The following is a 19,941-nucleotide window of genomic DNA, read 5'->3' on the forward strand; positions in this document are numbered from 1 at the left end:
TTTTATTTCGAATGTTTTCAAAATAGTAGCAGATGTTTACTAAAACTATCAGTGCGGCAGAGGCACACGAAACTTATTTTTCTGGATGATAATAATAATAATTAGATTAATAATAATAATAGCAAATAAAAGCAAAATTATATGAATAGACATATTTCAACTTAAAATATAAAATGCCTCTGCATTCAGTCAGCCTCATTTAATGTTACTTACAGCGACACGTGGTGTCGCTGTAGACCGATGAAATAAGAAATTGCTTCCTTTTCTAAGACTCCTCCTATTGTCCCTTAAAAAGAGAAGAGCAACGGGGCTCGGGGTATTGTTCGATGGATCACGGAATGGTGGTGACGCAGACAGAGCTTTACAACGTACAGGATTCCTGCTTTTTTTCTTTTTTTTTTTTTTCTTTACTGTTTTGGTGGAATTAAAATAGTTTCCAGTATGTTCTAAAACGTCGACTTGCTTGTCTCTATCGCAATGGGATTCCGTGGAAGAGGAGAGACCGTGATTCAATGCGGCTTGTTTCTTTGTTTGTTTAAGTGCTGTGCTACGCAGCTCTCCTACTCAATTTCAGAAGAAGTGGATAAAGGGACTTTTGTGGGAAATATAGCGAAGGATTTGAGCGTAAATGTACAAGAACTCGAATCGAGAGGCCTTCGGATTGTATCCGGACATAATAAGAGGTATTTCGATGTGAATTTGAGATCGGGCGTGCTCTTTGTTAATGACCGGATCGACAGAGAAGAACTCTGTGATCAGTCTGCCAAATGCGTTTTGAACATAGAAGCCATACTGAACAACCCAATGCATTTACATAGAATAGAGGTGAACATTGTAGACATAAATGACAATGCACCGTCTTTCCTCGAAAATGTGTTTATAATTAATATAACGGAATCGGCATATACTGGGGAAAAATTCCCCTTACCAGTAGCAAATGATGATGATGTTGGGGTTAATGCCATAAAAAGCTACAAACTGAGTCCTAATAATGAACACTTCTCTCTGGATGTGCAGAGCGGAGGAGAACATAGTGTTTCAGCCGAGTTAGTGCTGCAGAAAGCTTTAGACCGAGAGAAACAGCCTATGATCCAGCTCACGCTGACCTCTTTAGACGGAGGGAAACCTCCTAAATCCGGCACTGTCAGGATTGTAGTAAATGTTATAGATGTCAACGATAACACGCCTGGATTTAGCAAACCACTTTACAAGGTTCGTGTTCCTGAAAATACCGCCTTCGGAACCTCAGTAATCACACTGACCGCAACAGATTTAGACGATGGCGTTAACGGAGAACTAGTGTATTCATTGCTCGGACAAGGGAGCGCAAGGTCCGTTGATGTATTTGCCATAGACTCAGTTACTGGTGAGATTACTGTAAAGGGGCATTTAGATCATGAGGAGAACGCAGCATATGAAATCCGTGCGCAGGCGAGTGATAAAGGCACACCGCCTCGTCGCACTCACTGTAAAATCCTAGTGGAAGTTATAGATGTAAATGATAATCCTCCTGAAATATTGGTGACGTCACAGATGAGTTCGGTAAGTGAGGGTTCAGCGTCAGGAACAGTGGTTGCCTTAGTGACGGTCACGGATAAAGACGGCGGCAAAAATGCACTTAATAAACTAGACATAACAGTCGATTTACCATTTAAGTTAAAATTATCGTACAAAAATTATTATTCTTTAGTAGTGGATGGACCTCTGGACAGAGAGAGCGCGTCTGAGTATAACGTGACTATCACAGCTACTGATGAAGGGACTCCTCCTCTCTCTAGTACCAGTGTCATTACTGTACACGTTTCTGATGTGAATGACAACGCGCCGCGCTTTCCAGAGCCCGTCATTAATGTTTATGTGAAAGAGAACAGTCAGGTTGGAGCTGTTATTCATACAGTATCTGCTTCTGATCCTGATGTAGGTGATAATGCCCGAATAACATATTCATTAGTCGAAAACTCTAAAAGCGGCCCGGTAACATCCATGATCAACATCAACTCTGACAATGGAGATATACACAGTTTACAGTCTTTTAACTATGAGGAGATAAAAACGTTTCAGTTTAAAGTTCAGGCCACAGACTCTGGTGTTCCTCCTCTGAGCAGTAACGTGACTGTAAATGTGTTTATCCTGGATGAGAATGACAACAGTCCCGCGATTCTCGCGCCCTATTCCGAGCACGGTTCCGTGAACACCGAGAACATTCCCTATTCTGCTGAGGCGGGCTACTTTGTGGCCAAGATCAGGGCTGTAGATGCAGACTCTGGTTACAATGCACTGCTGTCTTACCACATCTCTGAACCCAAAGGAAACAATCTGTTCCGAATCGGAACCAGCAGCGGGGAGATCAGGACTAAGAGGAGAATGAGTGACAATGACCTGAAAACTCACCCGTTGGTCATTTCGGTTTGTGATAACGGAGAGCCCTCACTGTCAGCGACTGTGTCTATTGATGTTGTGGTTGTTGAAAGCACAGGTGACGTCAAGACTCAATTCAGACATGTGCCGATGAAGGAGGAGAGTTTCTCGGATTTAAATCTGTATTTGCTGATCGCCATTGTGTGTGTGTCCGTCATCTTTTTACTGAGTCTCATCAGTTTGCTAGCTGTCAAATGTCACAGGACAGACGGCAGTTTGGGCAGGTACAGCGCCCCAATGATCACCACACACCCTGACGGGAGCTGGTCTTACTCCAAATCTGCTCAACAGTATGACGTGTGTTTTAGCTCGGACACACTGAAGAGTGACGTAGTGGTTTTCCCTGCGTCATTTCCGCCTGCAGATGCAGAACTGATCAGTATTAATGGAGGAGACACTTTCAACAGAACACAAACACTTCCTAGTAAAGACAAGGTAAGACATTTTAGACTATTTGTTAAATGATTTACATTCACTGGGAACTTTGTTGGCTGTATTGTTTGCATTTAAAGCACCGAACAAATGAGCAAGAGCTAGTAGTTTTTATTTGGCCTGTGTCGAGCGGTTTGTTTTAATTATTTGTGCTGTCCTTGGTGCTGAAATCGATGACAATCAAATGCATTAACTTGTGGGTCGTGCATTTCACATTTTCTTGCTTGGTATTCTTTTTTGTAGTAATAATGCTTTGTGTGTTTTTAATTGCAGTGTGTAATTCTGAATTAGCGATTGTGTTATGGGCTGTTTAAACTCACTCCTAACAATAGTCTTGTTCGTTTTTTGTAAATGATAGTGGAACGGTAGCCAGCTGGTATAGCTGCGGATCGAGCAGGACTGGTTACAATTGCAATTATAGAGTGTACAAATAACATACTGTATTTTAATTACGTCATTATTCCATGGCTCTATATGTCCATTACACCATAACGTCTTAAGAATCTATATCAGTCATCGGTTAATAAATTGCTTTTTACAATCACATTCTTGCCTAAAAATGTCAGAAACACTGATACCACAAGTTCTAATATTTCGTGCTGATCAGAACTGAACAGTTAAGGAGTTGGCTCCACATTATTGGCCAAATATACGTTTGGGCACTTTTAATGGACACTTTTTTTTCTTTTTTTTAATGTAATGAAACTTCAGTTCTCCTGTTTCTTTTTATTTGTTTTAGTTTATGAATCATGGCAAAACATACAACCATTAAGCAATATACTGTACATACAAATTTGTTTTGTAAGTGCGTTGTAACTCTCCATTTATTTGTATTTTCAACAATATGAGTAAAACATTACCTTTTAAACGTAAATAACTGGCAATTCTAAATGCATCGGGTCACTTTTCACAGCTAGCCTATTCTATCCTTGAATCGTCCGCACGGTGTCGTCAGAGACCGACCTCTCATTTTACCTCGGCTATGCAAAGCTCCTCGATTAAGGGAGGGTTCACTTTATCACGTGTGGCTTTTGTTCGCGAGAAGCCACATTACCGTCTCCATTTGTGCAAGAGCTGTGAGGAATTAAGACGTTGTGCCGTTGTATATCACCGAATGGATCAAACGGATTTATTGTGAAATGAGAAAAATGTCAGATCAAGGATTTAAGTCTTGGGTGTATTTTATCTTACCGTTCTGCATTTGGAATAATGCTGAAGGGCAGATTGTGTATTCTGTATCGGAGGAGGCTGATCCTGGTACCGCGGTGGGGAATATAGCGAAGGATTTGAACCTAAATGTTCAAGACTTAGAGCTTCGTGGATTTCAGATCGTTTCAGGACCATATAAGAGGTATTTCCATATTAATTTGAAAGGTGGTGTTCTTCTCGTCAGAGAAAGAATTGACAGGGAACAGCTATGCGGAAGGAGCAGCAAATGCTCTTTGGAATTAGAGGCTATTGTTAACTCCCCCTTAAACATGTATCGACTGGAAGTGAATGTTTTGGACATCAACGATAACATACCTGCTTTTAAGTCACCAAAGACTCAGCTAAATATTGTCGAGTCAGCTTTCCCGGGTGAAAGATTTACTTTACCAATCGCCTTTGATGCGGATGTGGGCAGTAATTCGGTAAAGAGCTACAAACTGAGTCCGAATGAGCACTTCTCTCTGGATGTACAAAGCGGAGGAGAACAGACTGTATCAGCTGAGTTAGTGCTGCAGAAAGCTTTAGACCGAGAGAAACAGTCTGTGATTGAGCTCACACTGACCGCTGTTGACGGAGGAAAACCTCCTAAATCCGGAACATCACAAATTATTATTAATGTTGAGGATGTGAATGATAATATCCCCGTGTTTAGTAAATCTCTTTACAAGGCACGAATTACGGAAAATGCGCCCCCTGGTACGTCTGTTATCACCATTAACGCAAGTGATGCCGACGAAGGCTTGAACGGAGAAATTATTTATTCTTTTATAAACCATTATGATGGCAATATAGAGAATACTTTTAGCATTGATTCTGTCAGTGGCTTAATCTCGGCAAAAGGGAACATTGATTACGAGACAAGCAATGCCATAGAAATCCGTGTCCAGGCAAAAGATAAAGGCCCGAAACCAAGGGCGGCTCATTGTAAAGTTTTAGTTGAAATTATTGATATTAACGACAACGTACCTGAAATATCAGTGACATCTCTCGCTGAAACAGTGCGAGAAGACGCTATTGCAGGTACAATGGTGGGATTAATAACTGTTAAAGACGGAGATGCAGGTAAAAATGGTGCTGTTGTTCTTAAAATACGCGATTTTGCACCATTTCGCATACAGAATACCTACAAAAATAAATATTCTCTCGTTGTAGACGGCCCGTTAGACAGAGAGAGCGCGTCTGAGTATAACGTGACTATCACAGCTACTGATGAAGGGACTCCTCCTCTCTCTAGTACCAGTGTCATTACTGTACACGTTTCTGATGTGAATGACAACGCTCCGCGCTTTCCAGAGCCCGTCATTAATGTTTATGTGAAAGAGAACAGTCAGGTTGGAGCTGTTATTCATACAGTATCTGCTTCTGATCCTGATGTAGGTGATAATGCCCGAATAACATATGCATTAGTCGAAAACTCTAAAAGCGGCCCGGTAACATCCATGATCAACATCAACTCTGACAATGGAGATATACACAGTTTACAGCCTTTTAACTATGAGGAGATAAAAACGTTTCAGTTTAAAGTTCAGGCCACAGACTCTGGTGTTCCTCCTCTGAGCAGTAACGTGACTGTAAATGTGTTTATCCTGGATGAGAATGACAACAGTCCCGCGATTCTCGCGCCCTATTCCGAGCACGGTTCCGTGAACACCGAGAACATTCCCTATTCTGCTGAGGCGGGCTACTTTGTGGCCAAGATCAGGGCTGTAGATGCAGACTCTGGTTACAATGCACTGCTGTCTTACCACATCTCTGAACCCAAAGGAAACAATCTGTTCCGAATCGGAACCAGCAGCGGGGAGATCAGGACTAAGAGGAGAATGAGTGACAATGACCTGAAAACTCACCCGTTGGTCATTTCGGTTTGTGATAACGGAGAGCCCTCACTGTCAGCGACTGTGTCTATTGATGTTGTGGTTGTTGAAAGCACAGGTGACGTCAAGACTCAATTCAGACATGTGCCGATGAAGGAGGAGAGTTTCTCGGATTTAAATCTGTATTTGCTGATCGCCATTGTGTGTGTGTCCGTCATCTTTTTACTGAGTCTCATCAGTTTGCTAGCTGTCAAATGTCACAGGACAGACGGCAGTTTGGGCAGGTACAGCGCCCCAATGATCACCACACACCCTGACGGGAGCTGGTCTTACTCCAAATCTGCTCAACAGTATGACGTGTGTTTTAGCTCGGACACACTGAAGAGTGACGTAGTGGTTTTCCCTGCGTCATTTCCGCCTGCAGATGCAGAACTGATCAGTATTAATGGAGGAGACACTTTCAACAGAACACAAACACTTCCTAGTAAAGACAAGGTAAGACATTTTAGACCATTTGTTAAATGATTTACATTCACTGGGAACTTTGTTGGCTGTATTGTTTGCATTTAAAGCACCGAACAAATGAGCAAGAGCTAGAAGTTTTTATTTGGCCTGTGTCGAGCGGTTTGTTTTAATTATTTGTGCTGTCCTTGGTGCTGAAATCGATGACAATCAAATGCATTAACTTGTGGGTCGTGCATTTCACATTTTCTTGCTTGGTATTCTTTTTTGTAGTAATAATGCTTTGTGTGTTTTTAATTGCAGTGTGTAATTCTGAATTAGCGATTGTGTTATGGGCTGTTTAAACTCACTCCTAACAATAGTCTTGTTCGTTTTTTGTAAATGATAGTGGAACGGTAGCCAGCTGGTATAGCTGCGGATCGAGCAGGACTGGTTACAATTGCAATTATAGAGTGTACAAATAACATACTGTATTTTAATTACGTCATTATTCCATGGCTCTATATGTCCATTACACCATAACGTCTTAAGAATCTATATCAGTCATCGGTTAATAAATTGCTTTTTACAATCACATTCTTGCCTAAAAATGTCAGAAACACTGATACCACAAGTTCTAATATTTCGTGCTGATCAGAACTGAACAGTTAAGGAGTTGGCTCCACATTATTGGCCAAATATACGTTTGGGCACTTTTAATGGACACTTTTTTTTCTTTTTTTTTAATGTAATGAAACTTCAGTTCTCCTGTTTCTTTTTATTTGTTTTAGTTTATGAATCATGGCAAAACATACAACCATTAAGCAATATGCTGTACATACAAATTTGTTTTGTAAGTGCGTTGTAACTCTCCATTTATTTGTATTTTCAACAATATGAGTAAAACATTACCTTTTAAACGTAAATAACTGGCAATTCTAAATGCATCGGGTCACTTTTCACAGCTAGCCTATTCTATCCTTGAATCGTCCGCACGGTGTCGTCAGAGACCGACCTCTCATTTTACCTCGGCTATGCAAAGCTCCTCGATTAAGGGAGGGTTCACTTTATCACGTGTGGCTTTTGTTCGCGAGAAGCCACATTACCGTCTCCGTTTGTGCAAGAGCTGTGAGGAATTAAGACGTTGTGCCGTTGTATATCACCGAATGGATCAAACGGATTTATTGTGAAATGAGAAGAATGTCAGATCAAGGATTTAAGTCTTGGGTGTATTTTATCTTACCGTTCTGCATTTGGAATAATGCTGAAGGGCAGATTGTGTATTCTGTATCGGAGGAGGCTGATCCTGGTACCGCGGTGGGGAATATAGCGAAGGATTTGAACCTAAATGTTCAAGACTTAGAGCTTCGTGGATTTCAGATCGTTTCAGGACCAAATAAGAGGTATTTCCATATTAATTTGAAAGGTGGTGTTCTTCTCGTCAGAGAAAGAATTGACAGGGAACAGCTATGCGGAAGGAGCAGCAAATGCTCTTTGGAATTAGAGGCTATTGTTAACTCCCCCTTAAACATGTATCGACTGGAAGTGAATGTTTTGGACATCAACGATAACATACCTGCTTTTAAGTCACCAAAGACTCAGCTAAATATTGTCGAGTCAGCTTTCCCGGGTGAAAGATTTACTTTACCAATCGCCTTTGATGCGGATGTGGGCAGTAATTCGGTAAAGAGCTACAAACTGAGTCCGAATGAGCACTTCTCTCTGGATGTACAAAGCGGAGGAGAACAGACTGTATCAGCTGAGTTAGTGCTGCAGAAAGCTTTAGACCGAGAGAAACAGCCTGTGATCCAGCTCACACTGACCGCTATTGACGGAGGAAAACCTCCAAAGTCTGGTACGACACAGATAATAGTTAATGTGATAGATGTAAACGATAATATTCCTGTATTTGACAAACCACTTTATAAAGCACGAATACCAGAGAATGCACCTCCCGGTGCTTCGGTGATTACAGTGAACGCAAATGATGCAGACGAGGGTCTTAATGGTGAAGTCGTATACTCTTTTATAAATCACGATAATGACAATAGTGTAAATGCGTTTTCCATTAATCCAGGTACTGGCGAAATAACTGTCAAAAGCCCTTTAGATTATGAAGAAACTGCTGCGATTGAAATTCGTGTTCAGGCCGAGGATAAAGGGCAAAACCCGAGAGCATCACATTGCAAAATCTTAGTCGAAATAATTGATGTGAATGATAATGTACCTGAAATAAGCATAACATCTTTAGTGAATGAAGTGAGAGAGGATTCGTCCCCAGGTACAATGGTGGGATTAATCACAGTGAAAGACGGCGACGCTGGAAAAAATGGTGCCGTGCATCTTAAAATAAAAGACTCGGTGCAGTTTAAGTTAGAAAACACGTATAAAAACAGATACTCTTTAGTTGTTAATGGTCCTCTGGACAGAGAGAGCGCGTCTGAGTATAACGTGACTATCACAGCTACTGATGAAGGGACTCCTCCTCTCTCTAGTACCAGTGTCATTACTGTACACGTTTCTGATGTGAATGACAACGCGCCGCGCTTTCCAGAGCCCGTCATTAATGTTTATGTGAAAGAGAACAGTCAGGTTGGAGCTGTTATTCATACAGTATCTGCTTCTGATCCTGATGTAGGTGATAATGCCCGAATAACATATTCATTAGTCGAAAACTCTAAAAGCGGCCCGGTAACATCCATGATCAACATCAACTCTGACAATGGAGATATACACAGCTTACAGTCTTTTAACTATGAGGAGATAAAAACGTTTCAGTTTAAAGTTCAGGCCACAGACTCTGGTGTTCCTCCTCTGAGCAGTAACGTGACTGTAAATGTGTTTATCCTGGATGAGAATGACAACAGTCCCGCGATTCTCGCGCCCTATTCCGAGCACGGTTCCGTGAACACCGAGAACATTCCCTATTCTGCTGAGGCGGGCTACTTTGTGGCCAAGATCAGGGCTGTAGATGCAGACTCTGGTTACAATGCACTGCTGTCTTACCACATCTCTGAACCCAAAGGAAACAATCTGTTCCGAATCGGAACCAGCAGCGGGGAGATCAGGACTAAGAGGAGAATGAGTGACAATGACCTGAAAACTCACCCGTTGGTCATTTCGGTTTGTGATAACGGAGAGCCCTCACTGTCAGCGACTGTGTCTATTGATGTTGTGGTTGTTGAAAGCACAGGTGACGTCAAGACTCAATTCAGACATGTGCCGATGAAGGAGGAGAGTTTCTCGGATTTAAATCTGTATTTGCTGATCGCCATTGTGTGTGTGTCCGTCATCTTTTTACTGAGTCTCATCAGTTTGATAGCTGTCAAATGTCACAGGACAGACGGCAGTTTGGGCAGGTACAGCGCCCCAATGATCACCACACACCCTGACGGGAGCTGGTCTTACTCCAAATCTGCTCAACAGTATGACGTGTGTTTTAGCTCGGACACACTGAAGAGTGACGTAGTGGTTTTCCCTGCGTCATTTCCGCCTGCAGATGCAGAACTGATCAGTATTAATGGAGGAGACACTTTTACTAGAACACAAACACTTCCTAGTAAAGACAAGGTAAGACATTACAGTCCATTTTTGAATAGATTGCATATGTTGCAGATAATATGTACTGTTTCTCTACTTTTTATGGAAAAATATTATTGTATTGGCAGATCTCTGTTGAAAGAGATTGTGTTTTCCATTCCTTTGTTAAGATTTAAGTTGGGTATTTCCCTTTTGTGTTAGTTTTCCACCATGGGCCGATTTGCTTTCCATGGTGCTGAAACCATAAGTTTTTTACGTACTGTGATAACGTTGACTATATATATATATATATATATATATATATATATATATATATATATATATATATATATATAAATCAGTAATAATAAATATACTCTGAATATCAACAATGTTCTTGTGTAAATAGAGATAAATAAATGTAATTATTTCCATCAGTTATTTAACAACAATCCATTTAGAACTGTAGAACAATTAATTTGTGTGTGTGTGTGTGTGTGTGTGTGTGTTCAACTACAATGGTATCTGATTAACAGAGCAACTGATATATTTTTCAAGGCTTTTTAAATTAATATTTTGAATATGGCACGGGGTTTAATGATGTATATTGAACACAATGAATTAATTCAGTTATAACATTTGTCAAGTGGACATTTCATGTCATTATTAATTTGAATATAGGCTGCTTAAAATTGTATAAAATATATCATAAACCATACCTGAGTGCACGTAGGGTGTTAGGCTACAGAACACGACCAGTGACCACAATTAATCTCTGGCTACTGTACTTCGATGCAAAAAGTGTAAGGATCAAACATGATGTCCAAGAATTTGCAGCAAAAGAAATTACATTAAACCTGCTTCAGAAATGTTCACTATAGTAGCCTAGTAGTTATAATGTTACATTTTATATAGCCTACAAATATAGCAAATACATAACTCTTACTAGATCATTTCCTCACTACTGTTCCATTAGATATTGTAAGTGCACTTATTCAAACTTTGAAAAGTAAAGAACCATTGTCAACCCTGAAAACGTAATTTCTAAATGAGTAATACACACGTTGCAAAATGAAGAACGTACTCACGCATCATAGGGCCTAAAACAAGACGTTTTAACTTTAAAATATCGGTGTGAACTTAACAAAAATGTCCTTTTTTGGGGGGGGGGGGGGGGGGGGCACATCAATAGTTTTCATCTGCAATGTCTACACAAATCCACAGGGTGTCACCAGCAATCCGAGCAGAAATCCTTCTTTTCTGGACTCCTCCCTGTAGGGGCAGGGTGATTGAGCTCGCGCAGGGCTTTGTTCTAGAGACGCCACAAAAGTGTCTCTGATTTGCAGCGGAGTGCACGGATTATTTGACTACAGCGATGCACGGTGATATTTAGTTTGTTTCGTGTGTCGGTTGCTAATGGATCATGGCAAATTCGCAAGGGAATCTTCTGTGGACATTTGTGACCATGTTTTATTGTCTTCCGAGGATATCCTTTGGGCAGATTGTGTTTTCCGTGTCTGAGGAGGCCAGTCCGGGGACTTCTGTTGGCAATTTAGCCAAAGACTTAAATATAAACGTCGCGGAAGTTGAGCACCGTGGATTTCAAATCGTCCCTGGTCAGAGCAAAAAATATTTCGACGTAAATTTGAAAACTGGAATGCTTGAAGTTAAAGAGAAAATAGACCGAGAGGAGCTGTGTGGACGGGGCTTGAAATGTGCCGTAGAGCTTGAGGCCATTGCTAATTCGCCATTTAACATGTATCGAATTGAGGTAAATGTCATAGATATTAACGACAATGCACCTGTATTTCGTGTCTCCAAAACCGATTTGAACATATCAGAGTCTTCTTATGCTGGAGATACATTTTCATTACCAAATGCGTTAGATGCGGATGTGGGCAGTAATTCGGTAAAGAGCTACAAGCTGAGCCCGAATGAACATTTTTCTTTGGATGTACAGAGCGGTGGAGAACAGACTGTATCAGCTGAGTTGGTCCTGCAGAAAGCTTTAGACAGAGAGAAACAGCCTGTGATCCAGCTCACACTGACCGCTATTGACGGAGGAAAACCTCCTAAATCAGGAACAATGGCGATTATAATAAATATCATAGATGCAAATGACAATGCGCCTGTATTTAGTAAACCTCTTTATAAGGCTCGTGTACAGGAGAATGCAAAGCTCGGAACCGCAGTTGTTACCGTGGAAGCAAAAGATTCTGACGAGGGTTTGAACGGTGAGGTTGTTTACTCTTTCGTAAAACATGACGGTAATAACATCGATGCATTCGCAATTAATTCAGTAACTGGTGAAATCACGGTGAACGGTGAGTTGGATCACGAGACAAATAGCGCAGTTGAAATACGAGTTCAAGCGAGAGACAAAGGTCCGAATCCAAGAGCGGCTTTTTGTAAAGTGCTTGTTGAAATACTTGACGTTAATGACAACGTACCTGAAATATTAGTAACTTCCCTTGTTAATGTTGTAAAAGAAGATTCTCCTGACGGCACCATGGTTGGGCTGATTAACGTTAAAGACAGTGATGCGGATAAGAATGGTGCTGCGAAGCTCAGGATATTGGGGGCTGTTCCCTTTGCGCTGCAAAACACGTATAAAAACAGATATTCGTTAACAGTGAAAGGTCCTCTGGACAGAGAGAGCGCGTCTGAGTATAACGTGACTATCACAGCTACTGATGAAGGGACTCCTCCTCTCTCTAGTACCAGTGTCATTACTGTACACGTTTCTGATGTGAATGACAACGCGCCGCGCTTTCCAGAGCCCGTCATTAATGTTTATGTGAAAGAGAACAGTCAGGTTGGAGCTGTTATTCATACAGTATCTGCTTCTGATCCTGATGTAGGTGATAATGCCCGAATAACATATTCATTAGTCGAAAACTCTAAAAGCGGCCCGGTAACATCCATGATCAACATCAACTCTGACAATGGAGATATACACAGTTTACAGTCTTTTAACTATGAGGAGATAAAAACGTTTCAGTTTAAAGTTCAGGCCACAGACTCTGGTGTTCCTCCTCTGAGCAGTAACGTGACTGTAAATGTGTTTATCCTGGATGAGAATGACAACAGTCCCGCGATTCTCGCGCCCTATTCCGAGCACGGTTCCGTGAACACCGAGAACATTCCCTATTCTGCTGAGGCGGGCTACTTTGTGGCCAAGATCAGGGCTGTAGATGCAGACTCTGGTTACAATGCACTGCTGTCTTACCACATCTCTGAACCCAAAGGAAACAATCTGTTCCGAATCGGAACCAGCAGCGGGGAGATCAGGACTAAGAGGAGAATGAGTGACAATGACCTGAAAACTCACCCGTTGGTCATTTCGGTTTGTGATAACGGAGAGCCCTCACTGTCAGCGACTGTGTCTATTGATGTTGTGGTTGTTGAAAGCACAGGTGACGTCAAGACTCAATTCAGACATGTGCCGATGAAGGAGGAGAGTTTCTCGGATTTAAATCTGTATTTGCTGATCGCCATTGTGTGTGTGTCCGTCATCTTTTTACTGAGTCTCATCAGTTTGCTAGCTGTCAAATGTCACAGGACAGACGGCAGTTTGGGCAGGTACAGCGCCCCAATGATCACCACACACCCTGACGGGAGCTGGTCTTACTCCAAATCTGCTCAACAGTATGACGTGTGTTTTAGCTCGGACACACTGAAGAGTGACGTAGTGGTTTTCCCTGCGTCATTTCCGCCTGCAGATGCAGAACTGATCAGTATTAATGGAGGAGACACTTTCAACAGAACACAAACACTTCCTAGTAAAGAGAAGGTAAGAACTTAGCTTTTAATTTAATATCGTACAATTGCAAAGCATAAATGCAATTATAGAATGAAAGACAGCGTGTTCTGTTCATTTAAAACAGAGTTACTCTTGCGACCTCGTATTCAATTAAAATATCCTTTATGTTCATGCTGTTTTGCTGCGAAAAATATCTATTTGTGTTATTATTACTTGTTTTACACTTTCCTAACTGTTTTATAAAAGGGGTGAGTGTGTATGCCCTGTAATGAAAGTTATTTTTTTTTTAAGTACTGTTGAATATTTCTATATGCATGACTGTGTTCGATGCATATTTTTGTTGTTTTTAAGGTAAGGTTTGCTTTATTGTGGTTTTTGTTCAGTCTTCATGTTTACATAACTATCATAACATTTTTATATTTTCTCTTTCAACCAGCTAAGATTCTAAATAATTCATAAGTTGGAATCCTAAATATAGGATAATAAGTAGCATCAATGTACCTTCTTTGGGAACTGTTAAACATCATAATCATGACGTTCACTTTCCATAAGACTCAAGTACTATAACATGTCTCAGAAAATCAACATTCGAAATCAACTTTATGGTAGATATAAAAACAGTATTCAGATGTATGAAAATCATAATTTGTTTGCGCTGTATCCGGAAGATGTCACTATCAATCTACACATTCCACTGTGTTGCTTGTCTTTGCAAAGCTCCTCCCTGTTTTGGGGAGGGGTTTGTTTCTCGCAGAGCGCTTTGTTCTCAATACGCCACAGTCTTCTGTATTCCTTTGCCAGAGATTTACAGTTTTCTGCATGTGTGTGAAAATAATCGTTTTTGTTTTCAAACGGCTATGGTGTCGGCATATAGATACAATGCTGCAGCAGCGGATTAAGACGTGGATCTTTATCATTGTATCATTTTGCATTTGGAATTTCTCGGATGGGCAGATTATGTATTCCGTGTCGGAGGAGGCAAAACCGGGAACAACTGTCGGGAATTTAGCAAAGGATTTCAGCCTGAATTTAGAGGACCTGGAGCTTCGGGGTTTTCAGATCGTTTCAGGTCAGAATAAGAGGTATTTCAACCTTAATCGAAAGACTGGAACACTCCATATTAAAGACAGAATAGACAGAGAAGAGCTATGCGGACGAAGCTCAAAATGTGTGCTGGAACTGGAGGCCATTGTAAATTCTCCGCTGAACATGTATCGTTTTGAGGTAAACATATTAGATATAAACGATAATGCACCTGCGTTTGCTTCTGACAAAAAATATATGAATATTTCAGAACTGGCTCTTCCAGGGGAGAGATTCCCGTTATCGAGTGCGTTCGATGCGGATGTGGGCAGTAATTCGGTAAAGAGCTACAAGCTGAGCCCAAATGAACACTTCTCTCTAGATATACAGAGCGGAGGAGAGCAAAGTGTATCTGCTGAACTAGTGCTGCAGAAAGCTTTAGACAGAGAGAAACAGCCTGTGATCCAGCTCACACTGACCGCTATTGACGGAGGAAAACCTCCTAAATCAGGAACAATTGCGATTATAATAAATATCATAGATGCAAATGACAATGCGCCTGTATTTAGTAAACCTCTTTATAAGGCTCGTGTACAGGAGAATGCAAAGCTCGGAACTGCAGTTGTTACCGTGGAAGCAAAAGATTCTGACGAGGGTTTGAACGGTGAGGTTGTTTACTCTTTCGTAAATAATGACGGTAATAATAACATGGACGCATTCGCAATGAATGCAGTTACTGGTGAAATCACGGTGAACGGTGAGATGGATCATGAGACAAATAGCGCAGTTGAAATACGAGTTCAAGCGAGAGACAAAGGTCAGAATCCAAGAGCGGCTTTTTGTAAAGTGCTTGTTGAAATACTTGACGTTAATGACAACGTACCTGAAATATTAGTAACTTCCCTTGTTAATGTTGTAAAAGAAGATTCTCCTGAAGGCACCATGGTTGGGCTGATTAACGTTAAAGACAGTGATGCGGATAAGAATGGTGCTGCGAAGCTCAGGATATTGGGGGCTGTTCCCTTTGCGCTACAAAACACGTATAAAAACAGATATTCGTTAACAGTGAATGGTCCTCTGGACAGAGAGAGCGCGTCTGAGTATAACGTGACTATCACAGCTACTGATGAAGGGACTCCTCCTCTCTCTAGTACCAGTGTCATTACTGTACACGTTTCTGATGTGAATGACAACGCGCCGCGCTTTCCAGAGCCCGTCATTAATGTTTATGTGAAAGAGAACAGTCAGGTTGGAGCTGTTATTCATACAGTATCTGCTTCTGATCCTGATGTAGGTGATAATGCCCGAATAACATATGCATTAGTCGAAAACTCTAAAAGCGGCCCGGTAACATCCATGATCAACATCAACTCTGACAATGGAGATATACACAGTTTACAGTCTTTTAACTATGAGGAGATAAAAACGTTTCAGTTTAAAGTTCAGGCCACAGACTCTGGTGTTCCTCCTCTGAGCAGTAACGTGACTGTAAATGTGTTTATCCTGGATGAGAATGACAACAGTCCCGCGATTCTCGCGCCCTATTCCGAGCACGGTTCCGTGAACACCGAGAACATTCCCTATTCTGCTGAGGCGGGCTACTTTGTGGCCAAGATCAGGGCTGTAGATGCAGACTCTGGTTACAATGCACTGCTGTCTTACCACATCTCTGAACCCAAAGGAAACAATCTGTTCCGAATCGGAACCAGCAGCGGGGAGATCAGGACTAAGAGGAGAATGAGTGACAATGACCTGAAAACTCACCCGTTGGTCATTTCGGTTTGTGATAACGGAGAGCCCTCACTGTCAGCGACTGTGTCTATTGATGTTGTGGTTGTTGAAAGCACAGGTGACGTCAAGACTCAATTCAGACATGTGCCGATGAAGGAGGAGAGTTTCTCGGATTTAAATCTGTATTTGCTGATCGCCATTGTGTGTGTGTCCGTCATCTTTTTACTGAGTCTCATCAGTTTGCTAGCTGTCAAATGTCACAGGACAGACGGCAGTTTGGGCAGGTACAGCGCCCCAATGATCACCACACACCCTGACGGGAGCTGGTCTTACTCCAAATCTGCTCAACAGTATGACGTGTGTTTTAGCTCGGACACACTGAAGAGTGACGTAGTGGTTTTCCCTGCGTCATTTCCGCCTGCAGATGCAGAACTGATCAGTATTAATGGAGGAGACACTTTCAACAGAACACAAACACTTCCTAGTAAAGAGAAGGTAAGAATTTCACAGTGGAAACTTTTTGTCATGCATTTTACAAACGTTTCAGCTTCTTAAAGCTTTTTGTCATCGCCGTTGATTTGACTCTACTCCCTGTCCATGGTTCTGAAAACCAGAAATTGCTCTCTCTCCGCCTATAAATAAATATGTCGTGTATCTTTATGAATATATTTATATTTTATTTGGTATGCAGTTGAAACAGTTTTCAGCACTTAATAATGTCTGACCATTTCATTCTGGGTGTTTAATAATAGTATTGCTGTCATTGGTTCTACTTTGGTCTCCTCAATTATTTTATTTTATTTTATTATTAGTAAAAACTTCTTCTTTAATGATGATTCAAAACAGAGAATTGTATATTTTTGCTTTTAAGGTGATAGGCCTACTCTAATTTGTCCGCGCGATGTCACTAGCTGACTGTTGTGTGCGCGTTAATGACAAAGCAAAGCTCCTCCTTTTTTGGTCCTGCGTTCGTGCTGCGTGAGGGCTTTGTTAGGGAGTCCGCCATTGTCCTCGGATACGGTGCTCTCGTAGTTCAGGAGAAGACATATTTTGCAGACATGCGTACGGTTTTCGGTCATTTTACTCGCACGTCAATTATTTGACGAAATGGCTTTAACAGATGGTCAAATGTTTAAGTCGTGGATATTTTTTAATGCATTTCTTTGCTTCTGGATTTTTACGGATGGGCAGATTGTGTATTCCGTACCGGAGGAGACAAACCCAGGCATGGCGGTTGGAAATTTAGCAAAGGATTTAAACTTAAATCTAGAAGACATTGAAAGACGTGGATTTCAAATTGTGTCGGAGACCAACAAGAGGTATTTCGATTTGAATTTAAAGACTGGAGTTCTTCACGTTAAGGAAAGTATCGACCGAGAGGGGCTTTGTGAACAGAATGTGAAATGTTCTTTACCTTTTGAAGCAATTGTTAACTCGCCTTTGCACATATATAGATTTGAGGTAAACGTACTAGATATTAATGATAATGCGCCAGTGTTTCTTGTCTCCACGACAAGATTGAATATTACGGAATTAGCTTTGCCCGGTGAGCAGTTCGCTCTACCCAGTGCGTTTGATGCGGATGTGGGCAGTAACTCAGTGAAGAGCTACAAACTGAGTCCGAATGAACATTTCTCTCTGGATGTACAAAGCGGAGGAGAGCAAAGTGTATCTGCTGAATTAGTGCTGCAGAAAGCTTTAGACCGAGAAAAACAGCCTGTAGTCCAGCTCACACTGACCGCTGTAGACGGAGGGAAACCTCCAAGATCAGGAACAATGCAAATAGTCGTAAATGTTGAGGATGTAAATGATAATATTCCAGTTTTTAGTAAATCATTGTATAAGGCTCGCGTTCATGAAAACGCACCAGCCGGTACCTCCGTTATTACAGTTCAGGCCAGCGACTCAGATGAGGGTGTAAATGGTCAAATTGTTTATGCCATGATTAACCATAATAATGATAAAACCGTCGATGCATTCTCAATACATCCAGAAACCGGCGAGATTACGGTGAAAGGTGATGTAGATTATGAAAGAAAAAATGCTGTAGAGCTCCGTGTGCAGGCAAAAGATAAAGGGCATAAACCAAGAGCCGCCCTTTGTAAAGTACTTTTGGAAATTGTTGACGTTAACGACAATGCTCCAAAAATCTCTGTAACGTCTTTAGTGAACACAGTTAAGGAAGATGCTCCGATTGACACCATGGTTGGAATGATAACTGTAACTGATAATGATGCTGGTAAAAACGGACAAGTCATGTTAAAAATCCAGGGCTCCGTCCCTTTTAAAGTTCAAAACTCTTACAAGAATTATTATACTTTAGTTGTTAATGGTCCTCTGGACAGAGAGAGCGCGTCTGAGTATAACGTGACTATCACAGCTACTGATGAAGGGACTCCTCCTCTCTCTAGTACCAGTGTCATTACTGTACACGTTTCTGATGTGAATGACAACGCGCCGCGCTTTCCAGAGCCCGTCATTAATGTTTATGTGAAAGAGAACAGTCAGGTTGGAGCTGTTATTCATACAGTATCTGCTTCTGATCCTGATGTAGGTGATAATGCCCGAATAACATATTCATTAGTCGAAAACTCTAAAAGCGGCCCGGTAACATCCATGATCAACATCAACTCTGACAATGGAGATATACACAGTTTACAGTCTTTTAACTATGAGGAGATAAAAACGTTTCAGTTTAAAGTTCAGGCCACAGACTCTGGTGTTCCTCCTCTGAGCAGTAACGTGACTGTAAATGTGTTTATCCTGGATGAGAATGACAACAGTCCCGCGATTCTCGCGCCCTATTCCGAGCACGGTTCCGTGAACACCGAGAACATTCCCTATTCTGCTGAGGCGGGCTACTTTGTGGCCAAGATCAGGGCTGTAGATGCAGACTCTGGTTACAATGCACTGCTGTCTTACCACATCTCTGAACCCAAAGGAAACAATCTGTTCCGAATCGGAACCAGCAGCGGGGAGATCAGGACTAAGAGGAGAATGAGTGACAATGACCTGAAAACTCACCCGTTGGTCATTTCGGTTTGTGATAACGGAGAGCCCTCACTGTCAGCGACTGTGTCTATTGATGTTGTGGTTGTTGAAAGCACAGGTGACGTCAAGACTCAATTCAGACATGTGCCGATGAAGGAGGAGAGTTTCTCGGATTTAAATCTGTATTTGCTGATCGCCATTGTGTGTGTGTCCGTCATCTTTTTACTGAGTCTCATCAGTTTGCTAGCTGTCAAATGTCACAGGACAGACGGCAGTTTGGGCAGGTACAGCGCCCCAATGATCACCACACACCCTGACGGGAGCTGGTCTTACTCCAAATCTGCTCAGCAGTATGACGTGTGTTTTAGCTCGGACACACTGAAGAGTGACGTAGTGGTTTTCCCTGCGTCATTTCCGCCTGCAGATGCAGAACTGATCAGTATTAATGGAGGAGACACTTTTACTAGAACACAAACACTTCCTAGTAAAGAGAAGGTAAGACATTTTTATTAAAAAAAAAGAAGAAAAAAGAGGCAAAACACTTTTTTTATTCACATTTGGTTCAGAGCTTGCTTCATGATTTCTTAAGTGTAGCTGCCT

At 41.5% G+C, this 19,941-nt stretch overlaps 2 protein-coding genes across 2 annotated transcripts in view; both read left to right on the forward strand.

Annotated features, from left to right (window-relative positions):
• Positions 1-19,941, forward strand: part of LOC127413161 (protein dachsous-like) — an 81,841-nt gene that overhangs the window by 6,897 nt on the left and 55,003 nt on the right. Inside the window, exons 3-7 of the mRNA XM_051650042.1 lie at positions 469-2,853; positions 3,590-3,602; positions 3,940-6,368; positions 7,106-7,118; positions 7,456-9,884. Of these exons, the coding sequence (XP_051506002.1) occupies positions 469-2,853; positions 3,590-3,602; positions 3,940-6,368; positions 7,106-7,118; positions 7,456-9,884 (7,269 nt within the window). The remainder of the gene's footprint in view (positions 1-468; positions 2,854-3,589; positions 3,603-3,939; positions 6,369-7,105; positions 7,119-7,455; positions 9,885-19,941) is intronic.
• Positions 17,391-19,854, forward strand: LOC127413204 (protocadherin alpha-8-like). Its single transcript, XM_051650130.1, has one exon. The coding sequence runs from the start codon at positions 17,458-17,460 to the stop codon at positions 19,852-19,854; it is 2,397 nt and encodes a 798-aa protein (XP_051506090.1). The 5' UTR covers positions 17,391-17,457.

Source organism: Myxocyprinus asiaticus, chromosome 22 (genome assembly GCF_019703515.2).
Source record: "Myxocyprinus asiaticus isolate MX2 ecotype Aquarium Trade chromosome 22, UBuf_Myxa_2, whole genome shotgun sequence".
Lineage (NCBI taxonomy): Eukaryota > Metazoa > Chordata > Actinopteri > Cypriniformes > Catostomidae > Myxocyprinus > Myxocyprinus asiaticus.

What these genes read in the sequence shown, in the direction of transcription:
- LOC127413204 (XM_051650130.1), top strand. Translation starts at nt 17,458, where the DNA reads ATGGCTTTAACAGATGGTCAAATGTTTAAGTCGTGGATATTTTTTAAT.